The 22,018-nt window shown below is 44.9% G+C and overlaps 1 protein-coding gene across 1 annotated transcript in view; it reads right to left on the bottom strand.

Moving 5' to 3' along the window:
* The window catches only part of RASAL1 (RAS protein activator like 1), a 780,163-nt gene that overhangs the window by 25,014 nt on the left and 733,131 nt on the right, over positions 1-22,018 (bottom strand). Inside the window, exon 20 of the mRNA XM_078667168.1 lies at positions 4,237-4,316. Within this exon, the coding sequence (XP_078523294.1) occupies positions 4,237-4,316 (80 nt within the window). The remainder of the gene's footprint in view (positions 1-4,236; positions 4,317-22,018) is intronic.

The raw sequence follows: 22,018 nt of genomic DNA, 5'->3' as shown, positions 1-22,018 counted from the left end.
TGGAGGCGGGTGTGTGAATGGTCTCAAACCAGAAAGCAGCAGCTGCTCCTCCACAATGGCAGAGGAGTGTTGCTCCACTGCCTGGCCAGCCGTCTCAGGCTGACTAAAACAGACATGTGAACTTAGGTTTCTCCAGCTCGACTGCATTCAGCAGCCGGGCTGGTGAAACCCGACAGACTCCATGACCTGAGTAGAGCCTCTTTCCTGTCCTCTCAGGTCAATCCCACGCACTGCCCTGCAGCGTGGGGATTGGCTGGGAGTCTGGCCCAGGGGCTGCTGGGACCAGGAGGAGGCCAGCAGGAGCGACGTGACACTGGAGGCGGCCAGCGGCTTCAGGTACATTTTTTAAAATTATTATTCCCCCCGTCCCCGCCCCCCGTGCTCCCCCCACCCGCCTACCACCCTTTTTTAGTGGCAGCTGCCACTGCCAAAGTCCTGTACAACTGAGTGGGTGAAATGTCCCTCTTGGAGAGCCTGGCTGTCCAAATATTAGTGCTTTGTGAATATATGGAGAGATGCCCATGCAGCTTATTGGCAGACAGGATATCAGTGTGCCAATGCAGTGGTAATAGCTTTGGCCCTGGTGGAAAGAGCTTGCAGTCCTTCTGGACCTGCTTTCTGGGCAATGCATAGCTGATCTTAATGCAGACTATGATCCATTGGGAGATGGTCTTTTCTGCATGGCCTTGCCTTTTTTTACTCCGGCGCACCTCTCAAAGAGATGATTGTCCACTTGTTGTTCTCTGGTACACTTGATGTAAAAGTCCAGTGCTCTTTTGGGGTTCAAACAATGGAGTCTCTCCTTTTCCTTAGAGATGTAAAGCAGGCAGGACGTTGGTTTGGCTCATGTGGAAATGCGTCACAAGTTTCGGCAAGAAGGATATGCTCGTCCACAGAACCAGTTTGTCTGTAAAGAAGTGTTGTAGGGCAGATTGACGTACAGAGCCTGCAGATCACTCACTGGCCAGGCCGTGTTTTGGCAATGATGAACACTAACTTGAGTGTAAGAAGCCACAAAGAACAGCTGTGAAAAGGCTCAAAGGGAGTGCACCTCAGAAATGTGAGGATCAAGTTATGGTCACACTGTGGCATGGCAATAGGAAACAAGGCCAGACTGGGAACAGAAACTGGCCCTGGCAAACTGCTAGGCTGGCACCCCTTGGGGTGAGGTGGGGTAAAGCCGAGCAGTTTGCGAGGGCCAGTTTCGGACGATTTTGTTACAGGGGGCCGATATTGTCATCCCCCGGTAACAAAAATGGCACACCAGGGACCCAAAACCGGCCCCCACCCAGCGGCCCACTGGGGAAACACCCGGTGCCCGCTATGGCCAGTCTGGCCCTGATAGGAAAGGAAGGAAGGAAGGAAGGTAGTTTTGTAGGTCTCAATCGCACTCCCCGTGTGCTCTGTATATCTTCCTGCCCGGTCATCCTTTGCACCAATCCCCGTCCTACTCTACTTTTTTTTTAAACTCCTGCCACTCTTTCTTTTCTCTCCTGTCTATCACTGCTGCGCCATTTGGCAGTGTTCTGTTGCTCCCCCAACCTCTATTGCTTACCCACCCCGTCCCTCCTGTCCTGTTCTATTTTGTTTGGGCGGGGCCAGTAACTGCAAATTGCTGCTGAGATGCTCCTTTCTAGAAAATTCTTTACTAGCCCAATATTTTGCTTTTTTAACTTACAACTTCAAGGTGTGCGTTCACTGTCTTGCAATGGTGATTTAAAAGTAAAACAAAAATGGCTGCTGCAGCATCATGCTGCATATGTGTGCATGCATGTCGACACATGCATGTGAATATATTGTGGGACTGGGAATGCCTTTTTTCTTTAACTTTTTTCTTTTGTTTTTGCTTTTTCATTTTGCCAATGCTGCGAGCTTTGGCAACTAACATTGGGAAGGCCGCAAGGTGGGAATGGCGTGACCAATCAGCTTTGCCAATGCTTGTTTATATAGTTTGGGAAAATAACAGGGTATTTGGATTCCATATTTACACCTTCTGCACAGTTTCTTTTTCAATTACATGGGACACATCTCAGTGAGCATTTTCAAGTGTGTCAAAGGCATGCGAAGTAATTGCATGCGTTGTACCGTCGTACAACCCTGACAGAGTGACTGAAAACTAGTGACACCAGTTATTAGTTACCAGTTAGTTCTGTTATTAATGGGAAACTGCCTGTCCAACGAGGTTTTTACCTTGTGCCTTTACCACGCATTTTTTGCGAGCATGTTTTTGCCGCAAATATGTATTTAAAACTTCTAAAATTTCTAAAATCACATCTGCAACTATATGAGCCAAACAGACTTCTCAGACTTCTCAGATCCAGCCAAATGAAACTCATCAGGGTCCCTAAATTCAGGAAAACTAACTGGGGCGGAAGAAGCTTCCTGGTACACGCAGCAAGAATGTGGAACCAACTACCACTAGACATAAAAAACAGTCCATCCCTGAAATCCTTCAGAAAGGAAGTTAAAACATGGCTCTTCTCCACACAGCTCTAGTCAACATCTTCAGACCCAGTGGTACATCTCAGCGCCAAGACGCCCTCGGGCAATCGCGCGCTATACAAATAGACAAATCAATCAATCAATCAATCAATCAAAATACATGCCAATATCACACTTTTAAGCTAAGTTGGGGAGGGTGGGGGGTCTCCCCCCACAAATACATTGTTTTAAATCTAAAAACAATGTGTGGTATTGGCATGCGTTTTAAATACATGTTTGCAGTAAAAACATGCGCACAAAAAAATGTGTGTCAAAGGCATGCGAAGTAATTGCATGCGTTGTACCGTCGTACAACCGGAGTTTGCCACTTCGGGATATTCGCTACTGCTCTTGCCCTTTGATTACTCTTCACTCCATACTCCTCACTTGTTCGAGACAACTATTGCCTTGTTTTAAGGTATGCAAAATAAATATTATACTTTCCCATGCGTCACTTATTACTCACATCCATGTCTAGGTACAAAACTATAGGCGTATAGAATGCCTAGATCTAGATTAAAAATCATTTGCTTGATGAAACATACTGTATTAAACAGTGAAAAGATCGTACTTTGGAACATTTATGTATTTAGCACAGTGTTAAAGATCCTTTTCACTTATGTGGACTCCCACTGAATCATTACTGTAATCTGGGGACCCTCATTGAGTCATATTGGACGCTGGGGACCCCCGGGTTAAGCAATTCTATGATTTGAACTTCAAAACAATACACATAAATACAAAAACAATTATACAGCAAACAAATGCTTACATTGTTTGATTCTTTATTTGTATATAATGTATTAATTTTAATGTATTATATGTAATATTAATTAATTTGGTACAATAGTCGTGGACAGATAGTTTGTGGAATTGGCACAGCCTCACAGCTTTCCATATTTATGAATGAATGGCTCAGGGGACTGTCACAGCAGTTCAGAGCCTTTCACTTCTAGGGCTACATAATTCAGAAACAAGAAGATTGATACACCAGGACTATGTGGACCAGGGGACTGAAGGCTGGGATGTGGGAGGTTATATATGGTGCGCAAGTGTTCACTGCACATTATCCTTCATCTCCAGAACTGGATTTACTGTGTAGACTATTTGTGCTGGTGGACTGGTTCAAAGACACGCCCCTTTCACTTCTAGAACTCTTATTGCACTGTTTTTGAATAGCACAGTATGCACTTTTTCCAAGGCCACTTTGTGCTGTTTAATGTCTCAGAAATGCAAGCTGGTGCCTGCTGGATAATGTGGGCTATCTCAGAGGATCTTGCCTTGTAAATATCCACCAAACCTGCTTAAGTGTCATGTACTTTGAGGACTGGATGCATTTGGGAATTACCACTGGATGTAAGAGTCACCCATAATCAAGACTGTGTAGGTATAAGTGATCCGATACTGCTTTGGTAGGAATGTTCAAGTCGCAATGATTGGTGTGAAGTAGTGATGTGAATACACAGGGCAGCAGGATATGTAATGTCCTCTTCTGCAACATCAAGCCTATAATGATGTTGGGTTTTGGGTTATTAGATACGAATTCAGTGTATTACATTCTCCTCCACACCCTAACCACACACATGAAAACAGAGGACAGCTAGCTTTTAGTTAGATCTACCAGTACCCACAAAGCTAGAGCCTCCTTGTGGATTTTGAAGTTCTAGCTTTCTAGCACATCAGAAGATTTTCCCATTGGCCTGTCCATTTGGGTATAATTTAAAGAATATTTAACTAATGGTAAAGAGCTCATACCCTGCCAGTGGCTGTTGCTTTGCACCGTAGCCTCCGTTTCGGTCGGCGTCCCAGGGTCAGAAAACTCGATGTACTTTTTCCTAAAGGGAAAAAAAATAAAATGTTAAACTTCAATGTCTAGAAGAATTCATGCATGCAAGGTGAAGATGATCTTGGTGGAGGAAAAATATCCCTGCAAAGTTCCTTGCACACCCCCATATTAATGAGCACAGTGGTGAAAACAAACTAACCCTCTCCCCATCCGATATCCAGTCCAGAGAGCCCCAGCCGAGCACAGAGAGAGAAACACCAGATGATGGACAGGCAAGACCATCGGCTCAGTCTTACAGTGTTGCTGCTAAACAAGGATGGAACAGTTTCAGAAAGACAAGAGTAGAGGAAGTCCTATTTCAAACATTCCAGGGAGACCATGAGCAGAATTCTACAACAATCACATTGGACTCCATGTGAAGTGGATGTTATTATGGCAAGCAGGTCACACTATTACCATGATCTTGTCTCAGGCAAGGTCCTCTTTATTTAGTTATTACAGAGGCTGGTATGCCACCTTCTGGTTACTTCAGAGCACTAATTGCAAATATATCAGCTTCCAAGATGTTAGTACATTTTTTTGGGAGGGTCGTACTTCGTGCATCCTGGTATAGATCTATAATTTGTAATCAATAATCCAGTTCATAGAGCTGGTTATGGAAAATATGAAGGGGATTATTTTTATTGGCTAATGGGTAAGATGCACAAACTAGATCTTCTTTGTCTGAGTCCAGACCAAAACACAAGTGGATGTTCAGTCTGCCCCATGTCAAACACTGCAACAATGTATATACTCGATAAATGGTCTCCTCGGGTTTTCATGGTTTGTGACCATTTTGGGTTAGTTGGTTATTGTATATGTGAGAGTATCAATTTAGGGTCAGATGTACAAAGCCATGTTGCCATTGTAAACAACATGACTCGCAAAATAAGAAGGTTTGTGACTGCAACAAGTATTTTTCTAATTACTAACTGCTGCTGGCAGTTTAAGAGGTTGTGGCCAGTCATTCCTGGGACCACCGCCTACTCCCTCTAATGTTTTTCATACTCTGAAACTTTTTTAACCCCTTCGGTGGGGGGGGGGGGGAAAGGGTGACAGCTCGGGGCCTGTCGAAGAGCCAAGTCTTGAGGTACTTCCTGAAAGTGTGCAGTGTTGGAGAGTGTCTGATGTTCAAAGGGAGCTCGTTCCATGTCCTGGCTGCGATGTGAGAGAAGGCTCTCCCACCTGTTCTGTTCCTGCTTATACAGGGAACCTCTGCCAGGGCGAGGTTGGCGGAGTGGAGGTTTCTCTTGGGTATGTGGAAGGATAGTCTTTCGTTGAGGTATTTGGGTCCGCTGTTGTTAAGGGATTTGTAGGCGTGGGTGAGGATTTTGAAGGTGGCCATCTTCTCGACTGGGAGCCAGTGGAGGTCTCATAGGTGTTGGGTCTTGTGCTCGTGGCGAGGAGTTCCTAGTACGAGTCTGGCGGCGACATTTTGGATGGTCTGGAGTCTGTGCAGGAGTGTTTTGTTGATACCGGCTTAGAGGGCGTTTCCGTAGTCCAGTCCACTGGTGATGAGTGTGTAGGTGACGGTCCTTCTGTAGTAGAAGGGGATCCACTTGAAGGTCTTGCGGAGGATGCAAAGGCAGTTGAAGCTGGAGGAGGCGACTGAGTTGATCTGGCGGTTCATGGAGACGGAGGAGTCAAGGATGATGCTGAGGTTCCAAGCGTGGTCAGTAGGGGTGGGTGGGTTTCCGAGGGTGGAGGGCCACCAGGTGTTGTCCCAGGCGGAGTTGCGGGGACCAAGGATGAGGACTTCGGTGTTCTCTGAGTATAGCTTCCGGCAGCTGTCCTTCATCTAGGCTGCCATGTTCTGCATGCCTTCCTGGAAGCATAGTTTGGTGTATTCGGGATTCTTCGTGAGCGAGAGGATGAGCTCGGTGTCCTCGGCATAGGATATGATGCTGAGCCCGTGCTGTCTGACGATGGCAGCGAGGGGGGCCATGTAGATGTTGAAGAGTGTCGGGCTGAGTGAGGATCCCTGGGGTACTCCGCAGATGATTTCCGTGGGTCTGGAGAGGAAAGGAGGGAGACGGATCCTTTGGGTTCTGGCGGAGTGGAATATTGGGTCCAGTCGAGGGTGTCTCCTTGAATTCCCGCGTTGTGCAGTCTGGCTGCGAGTGTGCGATGTGAAACAGTGTCGAAAGCTATGGAGAGGTCTAGCAGGATGAGGGCCGTGGTGTGTCCTTGGTCGAGTATTATGCAGTTATCGTCAGTAGCGGCGAGGAGGGCGGTCTCGGTGCTGTGGTTACTGCGGAATCCTGACTAGGGAGGCATCCAGGATGGAGTTCTCTTCTATGAAGGTGGTCAGTTGGGCGTTTACAATTCTCTCTGTGACTTTGGCTGCAATGGGGAGGAGTGAGATGGGCCGGTTGATTTTCAGGATGCCTTTATTCCAGTGAACTTGGCTGATTCCCTTAAAATCTTGAAGAGCCTACAGTCTGGCTTTCCTTCTGATCCCTGTCCAGCCATGTTGCTAGAAGCAGCAGCCGAGACAATCAATCCAGAGGGGAATAGCATTGTCAATTTGTCCCTCCATTCAGCTAGCGTCCATGCGTCCTGGAAACAAGCCAAGATCATACCACTCATAAAAAAGCCATCATTAGACACTCCCAGTCGAGGGAACTACAGGCCTATCTCTCTATTACCTGGTCTGGCCAAGGTGTGTGAGAAAATTGTCACTAAACAAAACTCACTGAGTTTGTCGAAAGAGAGGGTCTGCTGCATTCCGCATAGTCAGGGTTCTGAGCAGCTCGCAGTACGGAATCTGTGCTGGTGGAGGTGGTGGAGGCCATCCAGGAGTGCTTGGACCCTGGCGGGAGGGCAGCATTGATTTTCCTTGACCTCTCTGCGGTGTTCGACACAGTCCCTCACTCTTTTCTCCTCTCACGTCTGGCCAGGATAGGTGTGTCGGGCACGGCCTGGAATTGGCTCAGGTTCTTTCTTGAGGGTCGGGCCCAGCAGATCTGGCTTTCTCCATCTGCCTCTCTTCATCAGGTTGTGATGACGGGAATTCCTGAGGGGTCCTCCCTTAGTCCCCTACTTTTTAACATTTATGTGACCCCCTGGTGTATCTGGCTTAGATTTTGGGAGCTAAGGTGATGGCCTACGCCAATGACACACAGCTACTCTTTAGCTGGGACAGTGATGACAATTCTGTCGCCACAGCTCATCGCTGTCTCTCTTCCATTTTCAGGTGGCTCGCGGGTGCTCAACTAAAATGCAACGAGAAGAAATCAGAGATTCTACTGTTTGGAAAATTCCTTCCCAGGTTCTGGGAATCTCTGCGGCCACCTGGTTTTCCCCTGCCTTCCTCTGAAGGGAAGCCTGCGAAGAACTTGGGGGTATGGTTTGATGAGAGTTTCCCCTTCTCTTTTCACATCACAAAGCAAGACTTTAAGAAAAATCTTTCCTCTCCTGTCTCAAGCAGCTAGAGAAACGGTCACTTGTGCCCTCATCCTGTCACGGCTGGATTATGCCAATGCACTATACATTGGCATCCCTGGTTACCTGATTAAAAAGCTGCAGGTAGTCCAGAACTCGGCAGCCAGGCTTCTGCTGGGCATTTCCACCAGACATAGCATGCGGCACCACTTGCGCTCCCTTCACTGGCTTCTCGTAGTGGAATGGGTAAAGTTCAAATCGCTGGTCCTAGCCCACTGTGCCCTTCACAGCATTGGTCGATCTTATCTGCAAAAACGTTTTACCTCCCACGTGCCGTCAAGACTGTTGCGATCGCCATCCCACCGACTCACAATGGTTCCCCGATTTCAGTTCCAGAGGTTGGGAGGCAAGTCTCTGACTTGGAGGGCTGTGGTAGCGTGGAATGCACTTCCCCTGGCTTTACGCAATATTGAAGACCTGTCAGCATTCAAGAAAAATCTTAAAACGTATCTTTTCATCTGCTAGTCTCCTGCTCCCCTAAAGACATCGCGCCGGGACACTCATGAGTAGCCGTGCGCGCTATAAATCCAAATAACATAACAATAACATAACATAATGTTTGTGCCCAGCAAATTGCTGTTTGGAGATAGACTTGAGGCGGGCAAGTCCCAGCATATGCAAGAATCAAATTTATAGTTCTCTGCAATGAGCGCAAAGTCTATTGGAGTAAAGATGGAGGTTACCTACAGGAAGCAACAACCCACTGTAGGCCGGACTGATACCTGTGATCATTGATTGCTCACTCAATAAAACATGAATACACAGGAGCCTTAAACTAAGAGGCAAAAATAAAATCACCTTCGACTGATCACCATGTAGAGTAGGGGGTAATTATTGTAGATTGTCGGTCACAGCATCCATCTCACCTAACTGCACTCTAACTGTCCATCACTGCCTAACACTGACTTTTACTTTTTATTGTAAACTCTCAAGTGATTGTATAGTAAATTTTGTGTTGAGATTTGTAGTTTAATGCATAGCATTGTATGAATCTCCTGAATAAATATTGAGTGGATGGAGGCCTGGAAGACATGATAGAAAGTCAGACCTTGCTGATAGTGCCATGGCAAGCTGGCCAGTCTTACACTGGTCAAGAGCACCATCCAAAGTTGAGCCAGGTGGGGATATATTGCTTTCTTTAGCACATTCTATTTAAAGCCCTAAGACTTCACCCAGCCATGATGCTGTATCAAAACAGCTAAGGTCATTCTCCTAATGCTGCATTGTGTGCACAATCGAGGGTCACATGCTTACTTTATGAATTTGACTTGAGACAGCCAGTAAGGCACTCTGATTTTACAACAATTTTAACCGCATCAATGCGGCGGCTTTTCCCGCTGTACGCGGCAATTTTAAAATTACCACGTTACATGACGAGCTCAGCTCGTCATGAGCGCACGGCAGGTTACGCTCATGACGAGCTGAGCTCGTCATCAGCCCCGAAGGGGTTAAGTATCAGATTTGGACAGTTACATTAATGTTCTTCCTAATCAGGGAACAATATAGGTGCATGTTCTTGCACTGTAATTCCAGTATTCAGTAGGGATACACACAAAAAACTCACAAACCCTTATGACTATACCAAGCACCACTACTGACTCATCAGAATGCCTGATCTTATGTAGCATCTTTAAATATGTGCATAGAAGTAATTAAAGTTTGTATTCAAGATTTACATAACGTCTGCACAAGGTAGCACCTATTATTAGGCTGTGTCACATTGACCTTATCATCAAAGCAGGAGTTCTCATCAGCGAGACCATGAATTTTGTTTCTTGAACATTTCAGACTTCCGAAACCCAGTGGCAGATGAGTTGAATGCCTCTGAAGCAAAAGATGTCCTTTTTCCCAAAAATAATTAGTAAGTAAGTATATTATGTAGCTCTGTAGAGCACACTATCACCCAGCAGGGTATCCTAGCGCTGAGCAGGTACAAAAAGCCAAACCTAGTGCCTAGGGAGGCTACCCGAAGAGCTAGATCTTCAGCTTCCCGCAGAATACAAGAAGTGGCAAAAAGGCTCAGACATATAGCTGCAGGTTGTTCCATGCTTTAGGAGCGATGCAAGAGATGGCTTGACCGCCAGATCTGTCTTTCCGTATGTGGAGTCTGGCTGAGTGGAGGTGTCTGGAGGGTTTGTCAAAGCAGATGCAGCTGAGGAGGTATGCTGGGCCTGAGTTGTGTAGAGCCTTGAAGCTGTGGGTGAGAAGTTGTGTTGTGCTTGTTTGAGTATTGGCAGCCAGTGGTTCTCCCAGAGTTATGGTGTGATGTGTGTGCGGTGTGGGGGGTTAAGAGTGAGTGTGGCCATTGAAGTCTGGATGAGTTGTATGTAGATTCTGGGATAGATGGTGTTCCTGTAGTACAGCTTGCTTGTGATGAGTGCGTGGGTGATAGTTTTCAGAGAGTTGGTTACAAGCTATTTGAAGATGTTTCTCGTCATCTTCAGAGTGTGGAGGCAGTGACAGCGTTGACTCAGGTAGTCATGCCGAGTTTGCTATTTATGATGATCCTGAGGTTCTTGGTATTGTAGGTTCTAGCTCTGCCGGCCACCAAGATTTCCACAGTGATGCACTCTTACTGAAAATCACCACTTCTGTTTTGTTGGTGTTCAACCTTAGTTGGTCTTCATCCAGTCAGCTATATTGGTTGTGCATGAATGAGCTTGTTGCAGGTGCTGGGCATCTTGTCCATGAGGGAGATAGAGTTGCAATGTTGGAGTTGGACAGGATGCTGATGTCATGCCTGGATAGGCAACAAGGTTTTATAGGCAGCCAAACATAGGCATCTTACAACAGTAAGGAGTGAAGAAAAAGAGATGCAGTGGGTGGCAGGAGCGATGATGAGAGGGAAGTAGGTTTTTGGATTGACAGTGAGAAGAATCAGATAGTGGCAGTGCTTTGTAAATCATGGTATTCTATTAGTGATGCTAAGGTAGTTTCAGAAAGTCTCATTGAGGCAGGAAACTGCTCAGCCGCTCTGCAATATCTGAAGGCTGACCTCTCATGTGCACCCTCATAACAGTAATATTTCACTGTGTGCCCACTGCTGAAGATGGAATATGGTTTGGAGGAATAACTGAGGTGCTAGAAGGGCAGAGAGGGCATCAAAGTTAGGTATTCGGTCTTTTTACAATTGTGTAAGGGCTGTGAGCAAATGAGCTAGGTTAAGTGGAGGAGCAGTGATCATTAGTCATGTTCTGAAAGTCCATTCATCATTGCTGTTAGCAGCCAGTCTACCAATGTTCTAGAATTACATTTTCATGCTTCTACTGAACATTACTCCAAAAGTCATATTTCAATATCCTTTTGCCCCACAAAAGTATTCCAATAAGATATATGCACCATGCTATGTGTAAAGCATTAAGTTAAATTTCACAGAGGTTTCATGGAGATTCTTCAAACAGCGCAAAAGTTATTAGCTACACAAAAAATGCTTTTCCAATGGAACAGCTGTCTTAACTAAAACAACCCACTGGGTGGCTTATTTATGTGCAGAGAAGGCCCCCCTTCCTGCAAATAAACAATATATTTGTTTTTAATTCAGTTTTGCAACTTCTATGTGTGCTGCATGAAGCACTGTATTTGCGCTAGGCTGCTAAATTTAGTGCCAGTGCAAGGCGAAACGCAGGGCTGCACCATATTCATGGAAATATCGTGCAGCCCTGCGTTTCTAAAGTGACGAAGTGGGTTGATAGCCTTCTTGGCTTAACGACACACGTTGCCACTTTCTTGTAAATATGCCCCTGAGAAGCATATGGATGGGTTCAAACTGGTGTGGCATAGTGAGCAAAAGAACTGTGGAATAAACCCAAAACCCTTGACTGGGGGTGAGAGGTTGAAAAGGTACAGCACTCCGTTCATCTTCTTGGCCAAGGGTATGCCCAGATGTGGGTCCCTTGCTCTCTGTGCGACTGGATTCAAGCTAGCTTGGCTGACGAGGGGTGATACCCCGCAATTGGTACCAAGATGCTCGTTTCCAGTCCAGGGTGGACCTGGCCTGGCAGTTTGGGTTTGACTGTTACCATGAGGAGCAGGGTCAAGACTGATTTTCTTACGACTGGGTCCAAACTGCGTGACATAATGAGCAAAACAACAATGGCTTCAACCCAGGTCTCTTGACTGGGGGTGAGTGGTTGAAAAGTTGCAGCACTCCGTCCATCATCTTGTTGTGTTTCCTATGTTCGCCCTAAGGGCCCATGGGTATGCCCTTTTTCTAGCTCTTGGGTTAGATTGAAAGTGTTGCTGGGTACCCTTGCTGTTAATCGTTGGTGAGTGTGGGATGCGATAATTGCAGCTTTGATCCATTTCACCTGTTCACTTTAAATAGTCAGTCACAACACTTTATTATGGAAAGAAAGAATAATGTTATATAATGATAATATGGATTTGTATTTCACTTGTCAAAGCAATAAAGGCACACACAGGACTTTCAGGGCTGCAACTGTCCTCCTAGGAATACCTTGTTGTTGTGGCTGAAGGTCAGGCCAGCAGCTCCAGCCCAGGGGGCTAAAGCCTTCTCAGTCCAACGATAGTTGCACGCCTGATCTTCATACATCTGTTCAGGCAAAAACAGGTTCCTCCAGAGACTGAAGACCTGTTACATAACTAATGCCCTACTACAGACAGTCTTTACCTGTATCTAACCCCTCACAGTCACAGAACCTACACCGAGAAATTAGTGGCTATAAGTAAATAAGTGAGTACTGGTAACACTGTTTACTCTAAGGAGAGAGTTTATTCGGTACCACACTGTTTGCAGATGGTGACACTCTCATGAGAAATACACCACAGAGTATTAACAAGCATTGCCAAAACCAACAGGTCTCGCATATGCAAGAGCTATTTGCTTTGCCAATATGTTTTAGCAATGTTGTACACCAGAGTGTCTGCTGTTCAGAATGGCTAAAAGTTAGTGGGGTAAAGGAGAGTGGCATGGAATGGAATGTTGTAAAGAGGAGTATAGTGGAGTGCTATGGAGTGGCATAGAGTGGCGTGGAGTTGCAGACACTAGAGTTGAGAGTCCTGGGGAGGACAGGAGTGAAGTAGAGTGTCATGGAGTATTGTACAGTGTTGTGGAGTGCCGTGGAGGGGTAGAGTGTCATAGAGTGGAAGGGCTTAGAGTTGAGTGGTGTAGAGTGGAGAACAATGTCAGAGTTGGGTAGAGTGGCATAGAGTGGAGTGGCATAGAGTGCAGATGAGTGGTGTAGAGCAGAGTGGAGGGCATAAAGGGTGTTGCATAGAGTGGAGTAGCGTGTTGTAGAGTAGAGTGGCATAGAGCAGAGTAGATTGTCATAGAGGGGCGTAGCATTGAGTGGAGTACAGCTTTGTAAAGTTGAGTGGCATCGAGAGGAGTGGCATTGAGTGACATAATGCAGAGTGGCATAGAGTGTCAGAGTGGAGTGGCACAGAGTGGAGTGGGGTAGAGTGGAGTAGTGTGTCAGAGAACAAAGTGGAGCAAAGTGGAATGGAGTGGCATTCAAGGAGTTGCATAGAGTATCCAAGAGTGGAGTAGTGTTGTAGAATGGCAGAGTTCTGTAGAGTGGAGTGGCACACAGTGGACTAAAGTGTCAGTGGAGCAATGGAGTTGAGCATCATAGAGTGAAGTATCATGACATGGAGTGTCTTAGAGAGGAGTATAGTGGGTAGAGTGGAGTGTAGTGGCTTAGAGTGAAGTGGCTTAAAGTACAGTGATGCAGAGTAGATTTGGTGTAGAGTGCAGTGACACAGAGTGCATTGGTTTTGAGTAAAGTGGTGTAGCGCGCATTGGTGTAGAGTGCAGTGACAGAGTGCAGCAGGGTAGAATAGAGTGGTGTAGTGTGGAGGGGCATAGCGTGTAGTGGTGCAAAGTGGAATAGAGTGGCATAGACTGCAGTGGCATTTAGTAGATTGTTTTCAGAGTATAGTGAAGTGGCGTAGAGTGCAGTGATATAGAGTAGAGTGTCATAGAGTGCAGTGGTGCAGAGTAGATTAGAGTGGCTTAGAGTGGACTGGCATAGAGTGCAGTGGCGTAGAGTGGAGCGATGCAGAGCAGAGTAGCATAGAGATTAGTGGCATAGGGCCAGATGTATGAAGACTAGTTTTTTGTGATTTCCTAATTGCAAATCCTTGCGATTTGCAATTAGGAAATCGCAAAACAGCATGCATGAAAGTGTGTTGAACACTTTCTGCAATTCCTAGAGGATCGCAAATGACCTACCTCATGAATATTAATGAGGTAGGTCGCAATTTGCGAACCCCTAGGAATCGCAAAAATCACAGGGATGGTAGCCTGCTGGGGTCAACAGACCACCATGTCTGTGATTGCTTTTAAATAAAGCAATCTTTTTTTGTAAAGCAGTTCGTTTTCCTTAAAGGAAAACGGGCTCTTTACAAAAAGAAAAATGAAAATGTTCCTTTCTTTTTTTAAGAGCAGGCAGTGGGCCATGGGACCATTGCCTGCTCTTAAAAAATGCTTTTACAAACATTCTCAAAGGGGAAGGGGTCCCTTGGGGGCCCCTTACCATTTGCGAATGGGTTACCACCTAATTGAAGTAGATGGTAAAATGTGAATGTTTTGCGACAGTATTTGGGTCACAAAACATTCCTGCATACCGATGCGATTCGGTATTATGAAGGGTGCCCTTAACACACCCCTTCCTAATAGCAAATCTCAAACTCATGTTGCGATTCGGTAACAGGTTACCGAATCGTAAAATAGAGTTTGCTGCATCAGAAAAGCATTTTTTGCGTTCGCAAACGGGCCAATTCTGCAAATCGGCCTGTTTGCTATATACAAAATTGGTTAGTGCATTTTCCCCTTAGAGTGCAGTGACAGAGTAGAGAGGTAAAAAGTAGAATGGTAGTGAGTACAGTGTAGCAGAGAATACTGTCATAGAGTGCAGTGGTGTACAGTAGAGTGGCGTGCATTGCATTGGTCTAGAGTGCAGTGGCACAGAGTAGAGTGGTGTGAAGAGCAGTGGCGTTGAGTGCAGTGATGCATGGTAGAATAGCGTGGCGTAGAGTGCAGTGACAGAGTACAATGGCGTACAGTGCAGTGGCGTATAGTGGCATAGATTACAGTGGTGCAGAGTAGACTGGCGTAGAGTGCATTGGTTTTGAGTAAAGTGATGTAGAGTGCATTGGCATAGGATTCAGTCGTGAAGAGTGGTGCAGAGTGTAGTGGCGCTGAGTGCCTTGACGCTGAGTGCAGTGGCATAAAGTAGATTGTTTCAGAGTAGAGTGAAGTAGTGCAGAGTAGATTAGAGTGGCTTAGAGGGGACTGGCATAGAGTGCACCGGCATGCAGATAGGTGGTGCAGAGTAGAGAGCATTAGCATAAAGTAATCTCAACCCTACTCAGTCTTGTAATGGTCCAACCCATAATAGAGGCTCCACCCTTCATCTAATCCTCACCAAGGAAAATGTCATACAACTAGAATCCATATAACCATTTGACTGGCCAGATCACTACCAAATCTCCTTCATCATCTTGGATAATGTCCTGATTAGACAAGGCAAACCACGCAAAACAAAACAATGATCAAGAGACTTTAGAAAAATCAACATAACCGATCTAACTTCCATGAACAACAATTTCCTTCCTCCACCCTCAAACATGACAAATGTGAATGACCTCACCGATCACTACATCCATTCCACATCAGACATATTTGCTACAATTGCTCCTAAGCAGCTTAAAAGAATACCCAGTAGACACTGCAATCCCTGTTTCAGTGGTGACTTTAATGAGGTTAGGTGGAAATTAAGGCTTGCTGAGAGGGCATGGAGATTATCTCCTTCCACAACACACCTTCAGCGCCTGCAGTCAATACAAAGCTACTATAACAAGCTCATACGTAGCTCCAAAGCAAACTACTTTTGGACGCAACTGGACAACACCAAAAACAGACCCAAAAAGCTTTTCGAAATCATAAAACAGCAAGCTAGCAGCAGATTTAACCTACACCTTAAAGATAATTTGAACCTCCCAAGTGGTGAAGATTTCTCAGCTCATTTCACTGAAAAAATTAGGAAGATTGAATCAGATGACCTATTCTCTTCTCAATAGCCACTAAGCCAGTCTCAATTCATTCTCCTCCCTTTGGCATCCTCTCTGATTTGACTTCAAAATATAATGCTGCATGGTCTAACTTTAAACTGCCTGAGATACTTAAAACAATATTATCAAATAATACCTCAAATCACTTCAAAGATTCTCTACCCACCAAACCCATCGAAGAGCTTAAATCCTCCATGCTCCCACTTTGGTCTAGGATTGTCAGTGCATCTCTCTCCCAAGGCACAATTCATGATTGCTTAACGATAGGGCAGGTTACCCCAATCCCTAAAAAGCCAAATGTTGACTTGTCTGAACTCAACAATTTCTACCCTATTAATAAAACTATGTCACTAGCAAAGCTACTTGAGAAATGTGTACACTTAAATGTAAATGTAAATGTACAGGAATTTATATAGCGCAAATCACCAAGCGGTTTCTAAGCGCTTGCTTAGGGAACCCGTCCTGGTATTCCCCTGTGAGATAACCCCGGCAGGGTATCCGCAAGGTGAAAGCCAGGCATCCCGCCGCGAGGGGCCGTTGTGGAGATTAAGCAAGCTATTGCCCAGAGTCGCAGAGTGTGAACCCGTGAATCGAGTAGGCACCGGAGCGAGAATTGTCGGGTCCATGGACATTTTAGGACTCAAGACCCCTCCGAGCCGGGAATTGAACCCTGGTCCCGGGCTGACCTCTGCTTCCAGGTCTGCCTCCTCTAACCAGTGAGCCACACTTCTCCACTTACAACTCTGCAACCACATGGAACAGTTTCAGCTCCTTGACCACTGCCGATCTGGCTGTACAACAGACAATAGCACTGAAGTGGCTCTGACAAACATTGTGGATTACGTCTTGAGACTACTTGATCAGAATGAACCCTGCCTACTTATACTCCTTGATCTCTCCTTTGTGTTTGATACGGTCCAAGATGACAACATGATAGACCATTTGGAGAAAAGGATGAGTTTATCTGGTCCCGTCTTAAATTGGTTTTCCTTGTTCCTTCATAATAGATCTCAACAAATCAAAGTTAATCAAACCCTGTCTGACATTACTCCAGTCTCGAGTACCTCAAGGATCCACACCCTCACCCACGTTATTCAACTTCCTCATGGAGACGCTTACCGAAATTCTTACACACTTAAATATACAGTACCACATGTACATGAATGACATACAAGTATACTTGAAAATGTTCTCACCTGAAGATAAGAAAACTCTTAATAGTGCCCTACCGAAAACCCAACAATGGTTCACCTGCAATCACCTCATGCAAAACACACTCAAGACAGAATTTCTTCTGATCGTCCCCTACAATCTCTCAACTCCCACAGATGAATGGCTCAAACAGCTTACAGTGCTCAACTATACCCCACATGTTGAGGATTCTACTAGATTGTTAGGCATTTTAGTGGACAAATACCTGCTATGCAAGATCACATCAGTGCAACTACCAGAGGAGCCAATTTCCCTTTGAACATTCTAGGAAAATCAAACCCTCCTTGCCTCCAAATGACTTTCAGTTGGGAGTCCAATCCCTAGTCATCTCCTGCCTAGACTACAGGGATACCACTCTTACAGGACGACCCAAAGCCAAGCTGGCTCCATTAAAGGGCACCCTAACTCAGCTGCGAGGCACATCATAGGATATAGCAAACATGACCATATCACACCTGACCTGAAATATCTGAATTGCTCCCGTGTGTCGCTAGAATTCAGTTTAATATAGCCTGTATGACCCATAAAGCTCTTCATCACAACACGCCTGGCTAAAAAGCCTAAACTACCGGGTGGGAGTCACTCCCTAAGAAACTCTAACTCTCTAGTGTTAAAGCCACAAACGTTCAACAAAATGAAAACTTAGAATCGCTCCTCTTCTGGTCTTTCCCCAGAAAATGGAATGCAATTCCTCCTGAAACTAGCTCTAATCCTTCTATTACCTCCTTCAAAAATGAATTTAAAAAGCTGTTGCTGAATAGATACCTTCAGCATTAATTACAGATTAGTTCAATGAGTCCTGATTTCACTAAATCGAACTCTCCTTCCTATATTCTTTTCTGTATCCAGTGTATGCTAAGTTCATATGTTCTCATTATATATATTTTGTTTCTTGTCTGTTCTTTTTTTTGCTTTTGCTGCTATTACTTATTTGCTACTTGTACAACATATTGCTAACAGTATTCATTATTTGTCTGCTGTGTTTTCTGTGGTTAGCTGGTTTTGATATCTGTACAGCAGTCTGATACCCATAAGGGACATGTTCACACTATATGATACTCCTTAAACAAAATAAAATAAATAAAAAAGGTGGTATAGAGTGGAGTGGTGTAGAGTGCAGTGGCAAATAGTGCAAAGGTACATAGTACAGTAGAGTGAGGTAGAGTGCAGTGGTATAGAGTAGAGTGGAGGTGTGTAGAGTAGAGAGACCTAGGGTAAAGTGGTGCACATAAGGGTGCAATGCTGCATTTTGGAGTGGAGTGGCGGAGTGTGGATTGGTGAAGAATAGACTGCAGTGGTGGGGGTAATGTGGAGTATGTATGGTAGCGTACTGCCACTATAGACAACACTTCTTCAGTTGAAATGACCATTACATTTGCACTCACATACAGTTTTACTGATAAAGGTATACAGTGCAAAAATGATAATGTGTGGAAATGTCATCACCCAATGTATTGATTTGATCATTAGCACAATTCATTTACAGACATTTAATAAAAAATTGGTGTGCTAGAAAAAAAAATAACATTGTACAGCCTTCCTCAAGCAGTCTCCAGTAGCCAACATGATTCTCACATATATTGTCTCACTCTGAAGTCAGAGAAAGAAAGAAACCCACCAAGCTCTATGGAAGATACAGCTGGACATTTGGCCTCTATCTTTGAATGCTCATCAAATGTGACAAGATAAGAACAAAATGTGAAGTCCTGTTTACAGAAAGCGAGTCTTTGGAAGAATACAGTACGATAGGTTTGGGCAACGGGAGAGATGAACTCGAGCTGGACAGCCTAATAGAAAGCCAGAAAATGTGAGTTACAAACCATAAAGCCAATGGTAAGCATTGGGCAGAATGTATTCCTAGGTCAACTTTCTGAATGTCCCCAAGATGTCTTTAGCAAACCAGACAGAGGCTGCAACCTAAAAAGTATCTAAGAACAGTGTCCACTCTATGCAAAACTTGTTCAGGAGTGGCTATTCACTTAAAATAACCAAAATCTGAATGTGCTAAAGATTATAGTACCTGCAGCCTTTAAACTGTGGTGAAAACTTTGCAGATTGTCCATCTTCTGAAGCAAAACAAGCACATGTACATAGGTTAGTACCTGGTGCACACAGTCTTCTAAGTTAAGTCGAAATTGTCATGCTGAGATGATTCTGTCCAATAAGTCAATGCTGCTCACAATACTTAGGGGCATATTTATGGAATAGTGGCACAGTGCATCGCAGCAAGTCACCTTGCTGCACTGCTCTGAGAAAGGGCATGAGTGTGCCGTATTTACGGCATATGACGCATTCCTGACTTTTTCCCCTGCACTGGTGCTCTTTTGACATCCTAGCACCAATACAGGCACTCTTGTACCATGGTGCAAGGGTGCTTGCATTGCATGCAGGATTGTTTTTTGGAGGAGGTGAACCTTCCTGCACAAAAACAATCCTTAGAGACATTTTCCTCTTTCAGCAAACATTGAAAGAGGAAGTAACAAAGAGAAATCAAAATATTTGTCCTTGGTACTCATCACCTGTGAGGTGCATCTTTTTGGCGCATTCCAAGGTCTTGTAAATCTGGGAATACTTCAAACCATGGGAGTTGCATAGGCACACCCATGGAATGCCTACCACGGATAGAGTAATGCAGCAATTTGCGTTGCTTTGCGTTACTCCAGATAGTTGGAGCCACTCAAAGCTTTGCAAAGTGGCTTTGAGTGGCTTAAGAAATCTGACTTACAGTTTGCGTCACTCTTGCACTACGTTGTGTGATGCAAGAGCAACGAAAACTGGGTTATAAATATGACTCTAGTATGTAGTACATGGAATCTTTGCCCTGCCTGAAAAACTTTCTCCAGTACCAAAAAACGTGTGTGGAATATAATGAACACAAGTCATCAACTTTCACCTGCACAAAGAGTTACTCTTCAATACGAAGATTAATAACGTGTTCAATACAATACACACCTATGGTGCATTAGGACCACAAGTGTTTTGCAAACACTTACGCCGATTAGCTGGATACAGGCTTTACAAAATTAGGTACAAAAGTAATGCGGTAGTTACCTGCCATTATGTAAACTATAAAAACAAACTAGCACACTCATTGGATGGTGTCATCAGTGATGTAATATGTGAGGTCATAAAAATGACTTGAGAGCACGTTATAGTTAACTGTGTTTTTTTTGTTCAAAACGTTGATGTTGTCACTGACATATTCTCCTACCGATAACGTTACTTTAACTTTTGATTTTTTTTGTGAATATATATATGTATTATAAAAAAAATTGAGTATATCAAACGTATCAGTCAGAGTGAATTCCAGCTGAACTACAAAAGGGCATGTGTTCAGTTTTCATGTGCTCATTTCATGCGTCTACAGGTACTAAGGGAAAGAAAAAGATGGTGCCTGGGATGCTTGGCTCCAGTGGTGGCAGGTATGGATTGTGGGTGGCGGGGTGGGTGGTTTGTTGTGGGCGGGGGGAAAGTTGCTGGGGGTTATTGTTGGAGGTTGTTGCGGGGAGGTCACGGGGGCAAAAAAAGAAACTACCTTGCTGCCAAGTCCCCTGACTCTGCTCCTGCTCTCCTGACTCCAACTCTAGGAATAGGTAACAGGCAGCCAGGCTCCCTCCCCTAAGCCAATCCCAATGCTGCAATGCAGCAATGACTGGTTTGGGCGGCCCGAGAGGACCAGCCAAACAGTCATTGCGTACTTAGGAGTGGTTAAACCATTCCTCTCCTGCCCTGCTCCGACAGCAGAGCAGCCCTGCCTGCCTGCCCGCAAAGCAGCAGGACATGAAGCATAAAATGATAATAATTCTAAGTTATTATCATTTTGTGTTTCCATTTGGCACTGCTTAAAATCAGTGGGGCGATGCTCCTCCGCAATACTTGGCTCGACTGTATTTTCGGGGGCCAGCCACTATGGGTCGAGCCACGAGCCAGGTATCCAGATAATGCTGGGGGGGACCTTACTTTTCTTGCCTGCCTCTAATAGTAGCAGTTGTGTTTTTATAGTGCTAGAAATTGCATCACTCCCACAAACTGGAGCTTGAAATATATGTTACTTTTAGGAGAACTGCTGATTTTGTAGCCAATCTAGTCAATTGCAGAACAGTACTTACTAGGAAAACAAACTGAAAATGTATCCAAAAAATAAAGTCCGCGACCTTTTGCATTTTAATGACATCACAACAGATGCGATATATGTACATGGACACCAAGTGAGAGCAAAACAGACCATTATTTCAGCTTCTGAAAGCATTACTAGTGTCTGGCTGCACCTCGCCTCCCCTAAATTTTGGAGCCTGTTGTGGGCTTCATCAGCTTTCTTAAATTCTGTTTCCCAAGGTCACTCCCGACGATAGCTCATCCTCATTAGCCTTTCGTGCTTTCTTCATTCTCCCTATCTCGGAAGAGCGCCTTTAAGAGTGATTTGTCAATTGGGTTCTGCCTATATCTGGCTCACATGAAGCGCAGGTCATAGGGTGGGCTCCCGATCTAATATAACTCCAAATGAGTCCTACTCTCTTGTTGCAAATACCTGACCTTCAGCGTGCCAAACAGTGACGCAGTGACCTCTAGTGGCGGAATAGAGAAATACAGCTTCACCCAATTCTGTATATAATGTCACGAGTGGCTTCTTTGATTGCTACAGAGCTGCTCAGCCGGTTGCGGACCCAATGCACGTACAATGTAACCTTGGTCTCTCTGGCGAGACCGCCCTAACGGGTGCCAGTGCTGTGGCAGCTCTAATGGTGGGTTACCTGATAACACTATGGAAGAAGAGGACACGAGGGTCTGAAGGCATGATGGTCACTCTGGGCACATGAGGGTATGAAAACAGTCTAATGGGGCAGAGACAAGTGGGCAACGGGGGTGCTTTATATTTACATTTTGATATTTGTAGATTTGTTTTTTCTATGATTAATGCAGTACTGATGCAAAAAATCAACCAGGCTGACTGGTCTATTACCACCTGACATACCGTGGTGTGCACTCGGTTATTGATTCGAGTGGTTAATGAACGAAAGGTCA

This window comes from Lissotriton helveticus, chromosome 11 (assembly GCF_964261635.1).
Source record: "Lissotriton helveticus chromosome 11, aLisHel1.1, whole genome shotgun sequence".
NCBI lineage: Eukaryota > Metazoa > Chordata > Amphibia > Caudata > Salamandridae > Lissotriton > Lissotriton helveticus.
The sequence above is the reverse complement of the archived record's forward strand: the minus strand, read 5'-3'. Positions and strand labels throughout refer to the sequence as shown.